This window comes from Sinohyriopsis cumingii, chromosome 15 (assembly GCF_028554795.1).
Source record: "Sinohyriopsis cumingii isolate HCF-2022 chromosome 15, ASM2855479v2, whole genome shotgun sequence".
Classification (NCBI taxonomy): Eukaryota; Metazoa; Mollusca; class Bivalvia; order Unionida; family Unionidae; genus Sinohyriopsis; species Sinohyriopsis cumingii.
In genome coordinates this window covers 74,259,485-74,274,016 of record NC_142975.1, presented here as the reverse complement: position 1 = coordinate 74,274,016, position 14,532 = coordinate 74,259,485, and the positions used below count along the sequence as shown (strand labels likewise).

Here is a 14,532-nt window from a genome sequence, read left to right as displayed (position 1 = left end):
AAAAACTATTTACAGCAATGAAGAACATCTGATATTGGTTTGGCATCATTTGTACAAATCTGAAAGATTTTCATGCTGGGATGCTTTGTAAAATGTTGTTGACTGGTTTTTAAGACAACATTTGAAACAGCAACTGCTGATGGCCACATGATGGACATAGGGTCATACCATAACCACACTAAGGTCCTACAGCCAGTTGATGCAAAAATTGCAAGGAGCACAGAGAATTATTGGCATGTGCATCCTGAGATGATGATCATAAAATTTCCAAGTTTTATGGCAATCCAATAAAATATGCGAGACTAGTTGCATTCAGAAGATTCTATTATAAACAACATTCAGCTGCAAGTCAAAAAGGGCAACAATTTCACAAAAATTGCATATGATTTGATGACCTGCATCTCTTCAATTATTGACCAAGTTTCACAGAAATCCATAAAAAAATGCAAGTCTATTTCCACTAATGAAATTGTATCATACACGGCATTATGATAGAAGACAGAAAGTGTATGAACTCTTTAAAAATGTGCAGGAATCAATAGGACTTGTCAATATGTGCCTCTTTAGGAAATATCCATAATATTTACCAAGTTTCAATGCAATCCATCAAAAAGCTGTAGTCAATACCTCAAAGAAAAAATGTGGTAAGTAAAGTGACTGGTTGACATGCATTTTTTTCATGTGATGTCCATACTATTTACACATTTTCATGGCAATCCATCAAAAACTGTACCTAGAGTATACAAATAAGATTCTGAACTTCAAAACACAATTACTTCAAAATGTTTATCCAACAATTTATTTTAGGCATTCAATCTTACTGATTTAAAGTGCTATTTGGTTGAAACATACTTCTTACAATCAGCTTTTGGCTATAAATCTTTCTTAAATCTTTGTGCTAAGCTGACATGATTTCTGAGTGGTCAAATATTAAGCTAACTTTTGAGAAAAATACATTCCTTCACAAAGAATTACAATCAGACATTACATTCATTTCTGCGATCTGGATATACTAGAGATCATGTTTCAGATCCTCTACTTAAAATTATACCCGACCTAAAAATCTTAACTTTACAGATCTGAAGTGATTGCAATGGCATGATTTGGTGTTAAAAATAGGATTCATCCTAAAATAGGATCTAGTGTTATGTATATCTATTATGTGTAAATATTTTTTGTCCATGATTCAGGGTTAAGTTTTTGCCTATTTGACTTTTGTCACAAATGTAAGTAGTAAACATGACATTTACAAAAATTGGAGTTCAAGGCCTAACCTTATTTATAAGTTTAGAATGTTCTGGATGCAAACTTGTTTACAATTTGATGGACATTTCCTTTAGAAATGACTCATATCTAGGTTGACTGAAATCTGTATATGCATGGGCTTTGTAAACAAATTTTTCATTCCTGCTTTATATCAGTTTTGGGGAATCTATGAACAGAGTTTATAGTTATGTTCAGATATAATCGAGAGGAATTATTTAAATAAATATTCATTGGAATTAATAAGTGCTCACTGACTTAGGATTAATACCTTACTTTGGAATTATTGTGAACTCATCCAAAAATATTCTGAATTATATCAGCAGAACATTCAGGATGACTGGAATTCATTTGGAACATTCTATACTTTTGGACTTGTAATAAGACATTTAAGATCATTTGGGATTTAATTCACAATACTGTGTCTTTTTATTTTCACATTGTAACTTTAAAGAGAAATAAAATGTCAATTTTACATAAAACTGTTGGTTTCATTTTCCTTCTGTTACATGGTTTAAGACTTAGTGTTGTAACACTAGGGTTGAGCAATATTACATAATGATAATAGATTTAGGTGTGAGGAGCAAAAAGGCAAAACCCAAAGTTCATAAAAATGCGTTTTCCTGAGTTCCTCATGCAGCACAGCATTTTAAAAAAGGGGTAACCATGTCTCACAAAAAAACAAACAATTTATGACATTTAATTACTTACTTCCATCACCTCTAGCAACTGTAACTGCAGTAGCTGTTGTTTTGACCATGTCATGAAGTGTTATCATTTGCTAAAAGTAAAAAAAGGAGATTCTGATCTTTGTACATTGATAGAAAAATTATATGAGTGATACAAAACGTTAAATTAGATTGTGTTGTCATGGCCTACATTCCAAATCCACTCTCAAAGTATTCATGCAAAATTTTACAGTGATTGTAAATTCAAAGTAACGACTTCATACTAATTTTTGGTTTGTTTTGTTTTGATGGTTTTAACAAATTACTGACTATATCATGCCTAGGGAATGAGAACTAAGCATCGTTCCCAAGGACACAACAAAAGCAGCCAACCAGGACAAGTCTGGGTCAGGGCATGAAACCCCTGACCCTTAGATTATACGTCTTATTCTCTATCAAATGATCATCCATGATTGCTCCTTTTCATATTGGACATTATAATTATGAATGGAATCTATTACAGAGCTATGGCAACATGAGCCAATGAAAAACACAACTATTAACAATGCTGTTGCTCTTTAAGAAGCGATTTCTTTATTTCTTTTTCCACTAATGTTGGTTACACCAAAAAGCATGCAAAATAAGAAGCGATTTCTTTATTTCTTTTCCCACTAAATGTGGGTTACACCAAAAAGCATGCAAAAATGTTTATCCTAAAAAACCATTAGGTCTCTATGCCTCATATACATACAAGTGTAGAGTCAAGGATGTCATATTAAAACTTTATCACCTTTCTGGTCTCGTAGAGAGAAACACCAATTGATATGCAAGATATGATGAGGATGCATCCTGCGTAGTAATAGTACGAATCACAATTCCAAATTATGACACTGCAAATTTGGAAGATGTAAAATGGATTTAACACCTGAAAATGAAATAAATACATTGCATTAGACATTAAGCAATTTGAACAATAGTAACATAAATGGCATGCAAACCAAAGTCTAGTAAATTTAACACTAACTACCCCGTTTTTTTATTTTGATTGTCTGTCTGGCTAGTAAACATTTAACAACCGTCTTCTCCCCTGCCCCATATCCTGATCTCCACTGTTGTTTGAGATTAACTTCTGCATCTTGAGAACTGTTTTATTCTGAAAATCATACAAATGTGAACTGGTTTTCTAATTTGTGAACAAGTACATATTGTAAGAATTACAATTACATTTAAAAACCTACAGTACAGTCAAATTTGGCTATCAAAATGGCAGATAATACTAGGACATCAGTTTGATGCTTGTCATGATAACTACGGTAAGTTTAATTTAGAAAGCTTATTCTAGAACCAGTCACATGTCATACAAATGGCAACTTTAAATACCACAAATGATTAAACAGATCTCATAAAAAGTGGACAACAAAAATAGCATGCAACATTTATTTTATCCCAGATGCCTTGTTAAAATCTACATGCCTTGATAACTGACTTGTCTCAGACATAATTTTCACGAATATGTTTGGGACTGGTAATGTTAGCCAGTTTACAATTTTAGTGACTAAATCATCCACGAGATATCAGCCTCTTCTTAAACATTGTCTGTGACTGAATTTCCTGAAGCAGGGTTTACCTTTTTCTTAACTCCTGATGTATTTCTTTTCTTTCTTTCCTCATCAAAGTATGTCTTATACCTATGACCTGCTGTTGCTGCTGATTCTAACAACTCATTTAAAATGTGTACATTTAGAACCCCATTAAATTTCTAAACATTGTCACAAATCAACTTCTGCACAACCAATGATTTCTCTTGCATATTTTTCACTTTAAAATATTTTTTCAACAGCAATCCTCACTCCATACTGGCTTGGCCATGAGAGAGACCAGCAAAACTTTGGTTATGTGAAACAGTTTTGCACATCTTTCTTCAGATATACACTAGGAACACATTTTATCCAATTTAATTTTAAGTATTTAGACCAGAGCTGTCGATGTGATGCACCTAAAATAAACTGTTCATGCTGTAGGTCACATTTCGATCAAACTATGCAATAAGTTAAAGTTCTCAATATTCCATGCATGTTTGAAATGAGAGTACCAGACACTATGAAAACAACTGCTGAAATTGAGCCAAATAATCAATTAAACCCCTGAACTAGTCTTGGTTTCTAAGCCACTTGATGTATTCAAAAAGGCACGATTAACATCGCTATGATTAAGACATAGTCTCATAATCAAAATATTTTGCTTTTGCAGTGATCACAAAATATTACATTAAGTTTTAAAAAATGCAATTAGTTCCAGAGCAGGGAGTAACATACATATGCATAAATTTGTTTGGAGGAAGTTCCACATACCTGGGCTAAGTCATGTTTGATTCAAAAATTGATAGGAATTATGACAAATGAATTTACAATAGGGTTTCAATCTGATACTTAGAGAAAGCCGAGGAAAAATAAATCAATGTTTGTATAGAACAAATATTACAAGAAAACTAGGTTTTGGTGACTCAAAATGTCATCAATCAATATCAATGGGGAATTTTAAATAATAAGCGCCACAAAAGGTCTAAAAGCTCAGTCAGTAATCTGTGTCTGGGCACAGCTTAAAACAATCAAAGATCATACAGCCTGATTACTATGATTACTAACTGCCTGTAAAAATGACATTTCTAAGGTTTATTCCATTATGATGTAAACAACTGCTGAATTTTCAAATCTGTCCTTACACAAAATTGTTATAAAGGAAAAATGAAATGCATACTTCCTCTATAAATAGCCGCCAGTAGGATTTTACTTCCACATCAATGGAATTCTCACCATGCAAGACTCTCCTATAATGAAAAGAAGTTCACAGGAATAGAGAATTCTGCCCACAATTGAGTCTGAACATACAAATCTTTCACACATTGCATTACTCTTAAAATTATAAGACCCTGGATCCATACAAAATTTATTAAATTGAACATGGTTATTACTTATATAAAGTGGTTAAAGGTTATGATATTAATGTAAATTATCTCCATATAGTGGAGTTTTTGCATATGATTAGGACAGTATCTATAGCAGTCAATTGACAATGAGATACTGCATCATACAGACTGATAATGGTGTTGGGTATGCTGCAATTTACTTTGTTACTGGCATAATCCTCAATTAAATGTGGCATAATGCATACAACAACAGTCAACTGACAATGAGATACTGCATCATACAGACTGACAATGGTGTTGGGTATGCTGCAATTTACTTTGTTATTGGCATAGTCCTCAATTAAATGTGGCATAATGCATACAATAGCAGTCAACTGACAATGAGATACTGCATCATAAAGACTGATAATGGTGTTTGGTATGCTGCAATTTACTTTGTTATTGGCATAATCCTCAGTTAAATGTGGCATAATGCATACAACAGCAGTCAATTGACAATGATAGATGCTGCATCATACAGACTGATAATGGTGTTGGGTATGCTGTAATTTACTTTGTTATTGGCATAATCCTCAGTTAAATGTGGCATAATGCATACAACAGCAGTCAACTGACAATGATAGATGCTGCATAATACAGACTGATAATGGTGTTGGGTATGCTGCAATTTACTTTGTTATTGGCATAATCCTCAATTAAATGTGGCATAGTGCATACTGTAATCAGGCAAATGCAATACAGCATGTACTATCAGGCAAATGCATTCAGGCTCTTACCATCTTGCTGTCATACATCATTATTTCAAACCTCCTGCTTGCTTACGGGTGTAGAATATGCCCAATGCACAGTTCTGCATGTTGTACAAACAAACTAATGGAGGGAAAAGCCACAGTGACTGAGTGGTTGGCATGCCAAAAATAGCATGGACTTGAATCCTACCATCGGATCAGCCCAGGTCAGCTACCAATTTGTGTCCTTGGAAAAGGCACTTTATGCCATCTACCTCAGTACTAAATAACCTATTCAACATGCTGTTCCCTAAAACAGCAAACCAAATACGAAATTATTTTGTATTACAAATTGGTACTTTCCAGCAGAAGTATTATACTACATTTAAGGTGACAGCTATATATTTTCTTGGGGGAAAACCTACTGATTATTGTTAACATCATGTTATGAAAATATTCTTTGTTGCCTACCTTTGGGCTTGTTCTATTGCACTTAGTCCATGGTAATTCTCATGCAGGGAAACACACTTAATGTTGGTAGAAAGATCCCTGGAATGAAATTACATTTTTTAATAACATGTATGAATAGGTATTATCTCATGAAAAAATTCAAAAAAAAGAATGTATTCTTGGTATTTAGACAACCAGACTTATAAAATGAGACAGACAGACAAATGATAATTCTCTGTATTTAGACAACTGGACTTTTTCCACGAGAACATGAAATCTCACAAAATCAGAGAAGTTAATATTATCCGGTCAACTTTGGTTTATTTTGCATTGCATTAACTTCATTGTATAAACTTAACTATTGGATAAATAAATATTAGCCAACCACCATTCGCTGTATATTCATGTAAAACATGAGTACATGTTCAATGACGACCAATAATTAGGCTTAATTACTGATAGTATAACCGAAAACATCCTGTAAACATTGTGCTGTGTACATGTATAGCTTTCCATTTCAATTGTTAAAATACACAGCAACACAACAGGACCAACCTCATGTCAACTGAACACAGAGACTAGATAAAAGCATTAGTTTAAAGAGTAGCTAATGCGTGTAAGCGAAGCTTTTCATAGCAAAATGAAGACATTGGAGCTGGAACATAAGACTGCTGGATAAACAAATAGTTTTCAACATAGTTTTCCATAATATTCTGTAAGTATGATAGTTAAACATAGGTTAGAAAGCTCTAGTAGACTGTCACAGTTGATCAAATTCCATAACCCAATGTCCATGACTATTCATTTTCTAAGTTCCTAGTCTGGGACAAGTGCTTTTTCCTATTTTAAAGCCAGGCAAGCAATTATTTTCATCCTTCCATCCCTTTATCTGGCCCTTCATACTCTCCAGGCATAACGAATGCTTGATTCTCACTCCATTTATTTATTCACATCCTGTGATACTTCACACCTACTGTTAAGCATAAAACTGATCAGCAAATAAGAACAAATCAAAACAAAACAAAGCCATTGTGAATAATTTGTAGTGTTTTAAATGGATTTGTTGTACTGTGTTTACTCACCAGATTCTCATAAACAGATCACTCTTTGATTATAATCTAAGAAACTTAAAGAACCTTTGAAATGCTTTAGAACACTTGACTACAGGCACATTCCTACATGAGAGGGTAGATCACATTAAATATGGGAGGGAAGACTCACAAGTTCTTCTTGATAATCTTGCAGTTATTTTCAAAAAGGAACACCATCATCAGCAGTTCAAAGAGAAGATAAGGGCATACAAAATGTCACCAGATCCACCTGCTAAAATAGTTGGAACACCCTTTGTGAACAATCCACCTTCTCTTAGTCTGTTACACAAACTGTTAAAAATCATGTTTCTTATAAGCCCATCCAGTTTGGATTGTGAATGAGAATTTAATTCAGTAATGTAATTAAGACTTCATTAAGGAATTCCTAAAACCACACTAGTTTATAATTCCAATGAACATTTCAGCAAAAGAATTTGGGATTCCATACTTCAACCCAGACACAGCAATCAGCTGCTGACTTATTGCTGGTCCAGGAGGTAAATATATACATGGACATTTTTTTAAAATCCAGCTGCTAAAACATGTATAACTGAAGAAACAAAAAGTATAGTATCAATGTATGTTTTCAAAATTAAATTTAAAAAAAAAATAAACAAACTGTATGTTGTTTTGTTAGCTCTTTCAATGACTTAAAGTGCAACGTCTTAATGAATCTTAGAAAGTGATCAAAATTTTCAGACAAAAGAAAAAGTAGGTGGGGTGAGTGAATTTTCTGAAACTACTTGTCCTGGACAAGTGGATGAAAAATATTTGATCATACAAAATTTTATGATAAACTAACAGGAAGAAAAAATAAAATTACCATTCCTAGCCCTGTCTGTTAATGCTCAGAGCCAAGTATGACTGATGATCTTTGTTCCTTAAAGCTGATTCATGTGTGCATGTGTGTGCAAGAGACAACATGAAACATATGTGGCAAGAAAAGAAATTTACAGGAACTGAATTTAATTTAAGCAAGTCTCTAAGCATTACAGTCCTACCCACTTATACTGACATCACTTATGTTGACCAGCAACATATGCCAATGAACATGCAAAGTCCTGGGCTCATTGTCTATTTTTACTACCAACATTGTCATTCTTATGTCAGTGTCAATAGAAAAAATAAATGTCTATGTTGCAAAAGCCATTGGTCCCAAACTCAAACTCAGTTTTTTCATCACCCCCCCCCCCCCCGACTTATCACAACATTCATTTATATTGACAATATTACCTTGGGCCTGAGGATGTCAAGATGAACAGGTGGTACTGTGACTATTATCTAAAGAAAATAATTAGAAAAGGAAGCTATGCGGCAGCAATATACTTACTCCAGCCTAAGGAAGTTGTTTCTGCTGTTGTTCCATACATATCTGATGTACTGGTGATCAAAGTAGTGGACCATACTGTCCTGAAAACAAGAAACAACAAAAATTATAAAGCTAATGATCTATGCTAAATGAGGGTCTTTATGATTGTGAATTTAATATTAAATTTATTTGATAAAATTAAATAATATTTTATGCCATGAGCTGTTTTCAGCTAATGGCATAATGTTTTATTAAATATGTGTCACAAATCTGATATCAAATGAGCGGCAGTACATAATTTTAGCTTTCCAATAACTGCAAATGACTTTGGTTAATAAGTAATATTATTACATGATTCCTGTATCCCTGTATGTGATATTTCTTTCTTGTTTCATGGACATTCTTCAGATCACATATTTATCACATCGCCGACTTTTACAATTACATCACAAAATTATGTTTTAAGCATCATGATGCTAAAATGGCATTTGTATTGCAATATTAGTTCACAGTTTTGGTACTGTTTTATTGAACTTTTTGCACCTCTTTGCCCAAATACTGTACATTTGTCCAAAAAAGAAACATTTTTAGGAAGTGAAAAACTGGACAGTTTGTGTAATATCTTGCTTATTTTGACAATATACTATATTTATACTTGCAGATTCAATATAAAAATCCTTCTATTTATGTTTTTAAGCAAATAGATGCAATGCATAAGAACATCGAAAAATACACTGTTAAGGTAAATACAAAACAGGACCAATTTCTTCAAAAATGGACCTCAATAATGAATATTTAACTTGTATCTGACTTCATGGTAAACTGGAACAAAATACTGTAATATGACAAAGTCCATATCACCTAGATTGTGTGTCTTATGCAAGTGTGCATGTGTGTGTGTGCTTTCTTTTTCTGTAGATTATATTTATTATCCCTAGATTATCTGATAATCAGACATGTTTGATTGTAATGTAACCATGGGATGGTTCCCCGACCCAGTGGTCAACCTATTACGGAGTTAATAAAATAAAAAAATATATAAAAAATAAAAAATAAATAAATATAAATAAAATGGCATTTATACAGTTCTAAACCAAATTAAACTGCTTTTTTTCTTTATCTAAATCATGTAATAAAGCAATTATAGAAAACAGTTTTAATGAATATGAAGTTTCATGACAAAGTAAACTGCTATACTGACCTCTGCCTCACATGCAGCAACACAAAGTTTACTGGTTCATAACAAAAATCTATAATTGCTGTATGACGTTACTTGATGCTGTATCATACTGTCAAACAAGATACTTCATGTGTGATGTTATGGCAACAATATATGGATGTTATGTGGAAAAGATCTTCACCAACCTAATAATGCTACTTGAACAATTTTAAGTTATGTTTAAATGAATAAATATTTTATGAAGAACAAAAATTTACCAATAGTGGCTATTTTATCTATCGATTTGCTGACATTGTTGTTCACAAATAATCATGAAATTACTTCCAAAAATTAAACAACATTTCTCAAACTCCACTTTGTTCAATTTAGACACATACATATTAAACTTTCACTAAATCAAATAAAAACCAATTTCACTAAATCAAATAAAACCAATTTCACTAAATCAAATAAAACCAATTTCACTAAATCAAATAAAACCAATCGAACATCTTCAGTTTAAAACGTATACAAATTCTGAGATGTCTAAAAATATACTGCTGTAAAACACATTGTAAAAGACAGCTGTATCCATTAATTTCTGTTCTACTATATCTTCCATTTAACAGAAAAACTGATGTTGCAAAAGAAAACATTAATTTTGCAGAATTATATGATACATAATCTCCACTACCACATAATGTTAGAAATAAAACACTGTCAATAGAATGAAAAAGTAATTCACTATGCCTACTTTATTCATGGGTGTAAGCACAAATTCAAGAAACGAAAGTACCTGTCTGCTCTCATGACTGAAAATAAACAACAGCACCACAGATGTGGACCTTGATTCAGAACCTAGACCATAATGCTAGTATTCATGCAGGAAGACACCATTAAATATTTTAAAAAGTTACAAAGAAAGAAAATATATACATATTAAATCAATATTTATACACACAGAAACAATGAAAATAATAAAAACAACAATGCCACTGGACAGCTGACACATTTGTATTGTCAATGCTTCAGAGACAAGGAAACAAAAAGAACAATTGAATAAATGACACCACAATTACCTGGTTAATACTGAGCCTGATTGTATCATCAGCCTCCACATGGTTAACAGACAAATGATCTCTGTTGTAAGCATCAGTCTCTGGAAGCTGAGGCCTGAAATTGTATGATAAATAATGTCAGAAGCTGAGGCTGAGGCCTGAAATTGTATGATAAACAATGTCAGAAGCTGAGGATGAGGCCTGAAATTGTATGACAAACAATGTCAGAAGCTGAGGCTGAGGCCTGAAATTGTATGATAAACAATGTCAGCACATCAGCAACACCTCATTATCAAGATACCCACTTCACACTTTTTCTCACTCATTTTAAAACTTGGGCATTTCTCATTTGCCTTTTCTGAGTAAATGTGAGACAATGCAAGCAGATGTTGTCTGTTGGCAGTGATGGCTTCATCAAATTATTGTTAAAAGCTTTTCTGTGAACCCAGAACTTTGAAAATGGAAAGACACTGCATCCAGCTGGAAGGAAAGAAAGAAAGAAAAATAGAAAGAAAGATAGAAAGAAATGGAGCTAGCTTTAAATGGCCTAAAATGTAGACTGACAACAACTAACAGGTAGTCTGAATTTTTTGTGTGCTATCTTGTCATCAATGAGAATGGCACATAAATATATGCTAAGTCCTGTTGTTGTTGTTCTAGGGTTTAATGCCATTTTTCAGCACAAGATTGGCTATACATGGTGGCCAGTATAACTGGTGGAGGAAGAACCCTGGAAAACCCAGGGAAGAACCACCGACCCACGAGAAGCAACTGGCAGGCTTTCCCATGTACCCTATGCTAAGTCTGTGTCTGCTTGTAACCTGCATACTGGAAATAAGACCTGTATGTCAACACGCATAAATTGGTACCACTTACCACAGACAGATTATCTAAAGATGTAAATTTCATCAAAAGTTCATAAAAGTTCATATGTCTATTGATAATGTATCATATCATACAGGTGTATCATTTCAAACCTACAAGCTGGTCTGAGTGGGTATCAAACCCATAACACTATGACAAGTCCAACACTCTACCAACTGAGCTACTGTGGCTCCCTATTTCAAGTGAACAATCCATCAGATTATGCACAGAATAATTTGGGTTGATGCTGTTTACAACAAAACATGCACTTTATACAAGTCAATATGTTACATGGATATGATTCTAAAGACATACTATAACCTCAGATCAATGGGTCTGCATTCAATAGATCAATCTTCAGCAATAATACCATGAATAATATAGGTTACTGCATTTGTATGGGAAAATATGAACGAGATTTTCGGATGGAATACTGCATGACCTTGGGAGTGCAGTATATCCATCTGATAAAACAAGTTCATATTTTCCCATGCAAATGCAGTAACCTTTTTATTATATGCTCATTTTTTTTATTCTACCTAAGGCTTAATTATATAAACAAAATACACTACAAGAAAGCAAATTTTTAGTAAATTGTGTTTCTCCGAGAATACTTACCCAATCACATTAACGTTAGGGATATAAGCCTGCTACCTCTCGAATCCAGCCCTACTAAAAGACGAAAATTAATCTTTTCTGTCTATCTCATATAGACCAAAGGGCAATAACTCTTGCCCCTTACCTTCCATTGCCACTGCCAGGTGTCACTAGTTTTTTAAGCTAAGCGATATATATTATACGAGGATGCTCGCATAGCGGGGTGGTTGGGAGGTAAGTATTCTCGAAGAAACACAATTTACTAAAAATTTGCTTTCTCCTTCAAATACGTTCCCCGATCACATTAACGTTAGGAGAATAGGTAATAGGAGGAGGGAATGCTGATCATCCTACCTCCACCCCAGGTACCTTCTAGGGAATGATGGCTGGATTCCCCATTTGAACGATAACCCGTTCTCCTAATTTCATCAGCAACACAGCCTAGGGTCCCGTGATATGTGACCCCTATATACGGTTAAGAAGATAGTTATTGAAATCTTCTTACTTATGAAATTTCATTGGCGAATCCAGCAAAGCTGATAGACTGTGCTGATTGTTTTAAATGGGTCTGGTGGTCATCTGGGCTGCCAACACCGGACCTACCAGATTCAAGGTTTGCCTCTGCGAAGCCAAATCTCTGAGATAAAAACTGGAGAAGGTTGACTCTGCATGCCAGCCAACACCTTCTATTACATCTCGGATCGAAACATTGCTTTCGAATGCCAGGCTCGCCGAGATTGCTCTAATTTCATGAGCTGTAATCTTCATGAGGTGACTCTGATCTTGTGAGACCTCAGAGTACGCTGAGCGTATAACCCACTTCAGCCATGAAGCAAGGGCTTGAGGGGTGATATCCCGTTTACCAGCTTTGACCGGAAGAAACAGGCACTTACGTGTGTCCCGACACGCCTCTGTGCATTTTAAATAGTGCTTGAGTGCACGAACAGGATCTTGCATGGCTGCTGCTCTCGACTTATCTATGGAAGAGAGCGAGCGAATGACGATTCTTTGATTGCCAATGGATGGTAACCTATTTTTGGCTACAAAGCCTGGTTGCGTCAGGAGGACCACCGAACCATCTCATCTAAACTGAAGAAAGTTCGGGTCACTGGAAAGGGCATGTAACTCGCTCACTCTGCATGCTGAAGCTAAGGCTATCAAGAAACATGTTTTGTATGATAGTAGCTTTAATGAAGTGTGGGCTAAAGGTTCAAATTTTTGTCTGAATTGAGCCATGTTAAAACCCAGGACAGATTCCATTTTGGAAACAGGGTGAGGGATTTTGGTCGATTGAAATCAAAATTGGCTAAAAGATCTGATAGATCTTTGTTATGCCCAATATCACATCTACCATGATGGCGGAATGTGTCTGATATCATGGAGTGGTAGCCTTTGATAGTAATTGGGGCCAACTGTTTCTCCTTGAAAAGCCCAAGAAAAAAGTCGACCAGTTGAGGGATTGAGACACTCAAAGGGACGATGTTATTGATATGGCACCAGTCCCTGAAAACACGCCACTTTCCCTCGTAAGCCTTCAGAGTGGAGGGCCCTCTTGCTCCTGAGATTCTCTCCACAATCGAAGGTTTAAATTGTTTGTCTTGCAAGGCTGTCCGGACAAGAGCCAAGCGTGAAGAAGAAGATGGTCCGGGCAGGGGTGGAACACCCGTGACCGCGGTTGTTTGAGAAGATTTGGGCTGGTTGGAATCTTCCTGGGTAGATCTATTGCTAGATCGAGTAGATTGGTGACCCAGGACTTGTTCCATCTGAGAGGGGCAATCAGAATCATCCAACAGTTCTGACCCCTTAACCTCTGGATTATTTTCGGTACCAAAACCGTGGGAGGGTAGGCGAATGCCCACAACCCCTCCCAGCTGATTGACAGAGTGTCCACGGCCCAAGCCTCTGGGCCTGGAACCGAGAGACAAAGGTGGACAACTTGCGATTCCACCTTGTCCCAAAAAGATCGATCATCAGACACCCCCATAGTGTGCAAATCCAAAGAAAGACTGATTGATGGAGTGACCATTCCATGTGAATGACTTGACCTTTCCTGGATAGAGTGTCAGCCAAGACATTGAGTCTGCCGAGAATGTGTCTGATTTGTATGTTGATGTGGAGGTTGTCACACCAACGTAGAAACTGCCAGATCAGAATGCACAGGTCTGGTGATCTGGTGCCCCCTTGTTTGAGGAGGTAAGTCAACACCACAGAGTTGTCTGACATAATGAGGACAGTTTTTCCTGAGAGCTGATCCTTCCAGAAATGAGAGGCATTGATGACAGCCCTCATTTCTAAAAGGTTGATGTGGAGAGGCCTCTCCCTCTGCTCCCACGTGCCGCTGACTGTAGCGAAGTCCGGCAACAAGTGGGCACCCCAACTGTAGGTACTGGCGTCAGTACATACCATTATCTCCACTTGG

At 35.4% G+C, this 14,532-nt stretch overlaps 1 protein-coding gene across 1 annotated transcript in view; it reads right to left on the bottom strand.

Annotated features, from left to right (window-relative positions):
• Positions 1-14,532, bottom strand: part of LOC149782079 (polyamine-transporting ATPase 13A3-like) — a 95,689-nt gene that overhangs the window by 51,436 nt on the left and 29,721 nt on the right. The window contains exons 5-10 of the mRNA XM_089933516.1: positions 10,674-10,767; positions 8,457-8,536; positions 6,057-6,134; positions 4,689-4,758; positions 2,722-2,856; positions 1,975-2,044 (exon numbers count right to left, since the gene is read on the bottom strand). Of these exons, the coding sequence (XP_089789642.1) occupies positions 1,975-2,044; positions 2,722-2,856; positions 4,689-4,758; positions 6,057-6,134; positions 8,457-8,536; positions 10,674-10,767 (527 nt within the window). The remainder of the gene's footprint in view (positions 1-1,974; positions 2,045-2,721; positions 2,857-4,688; positions 4,759-6,056; positions 6,135-8,456; positions 8,537-10,673; positions 10,768-14,532) is intronic.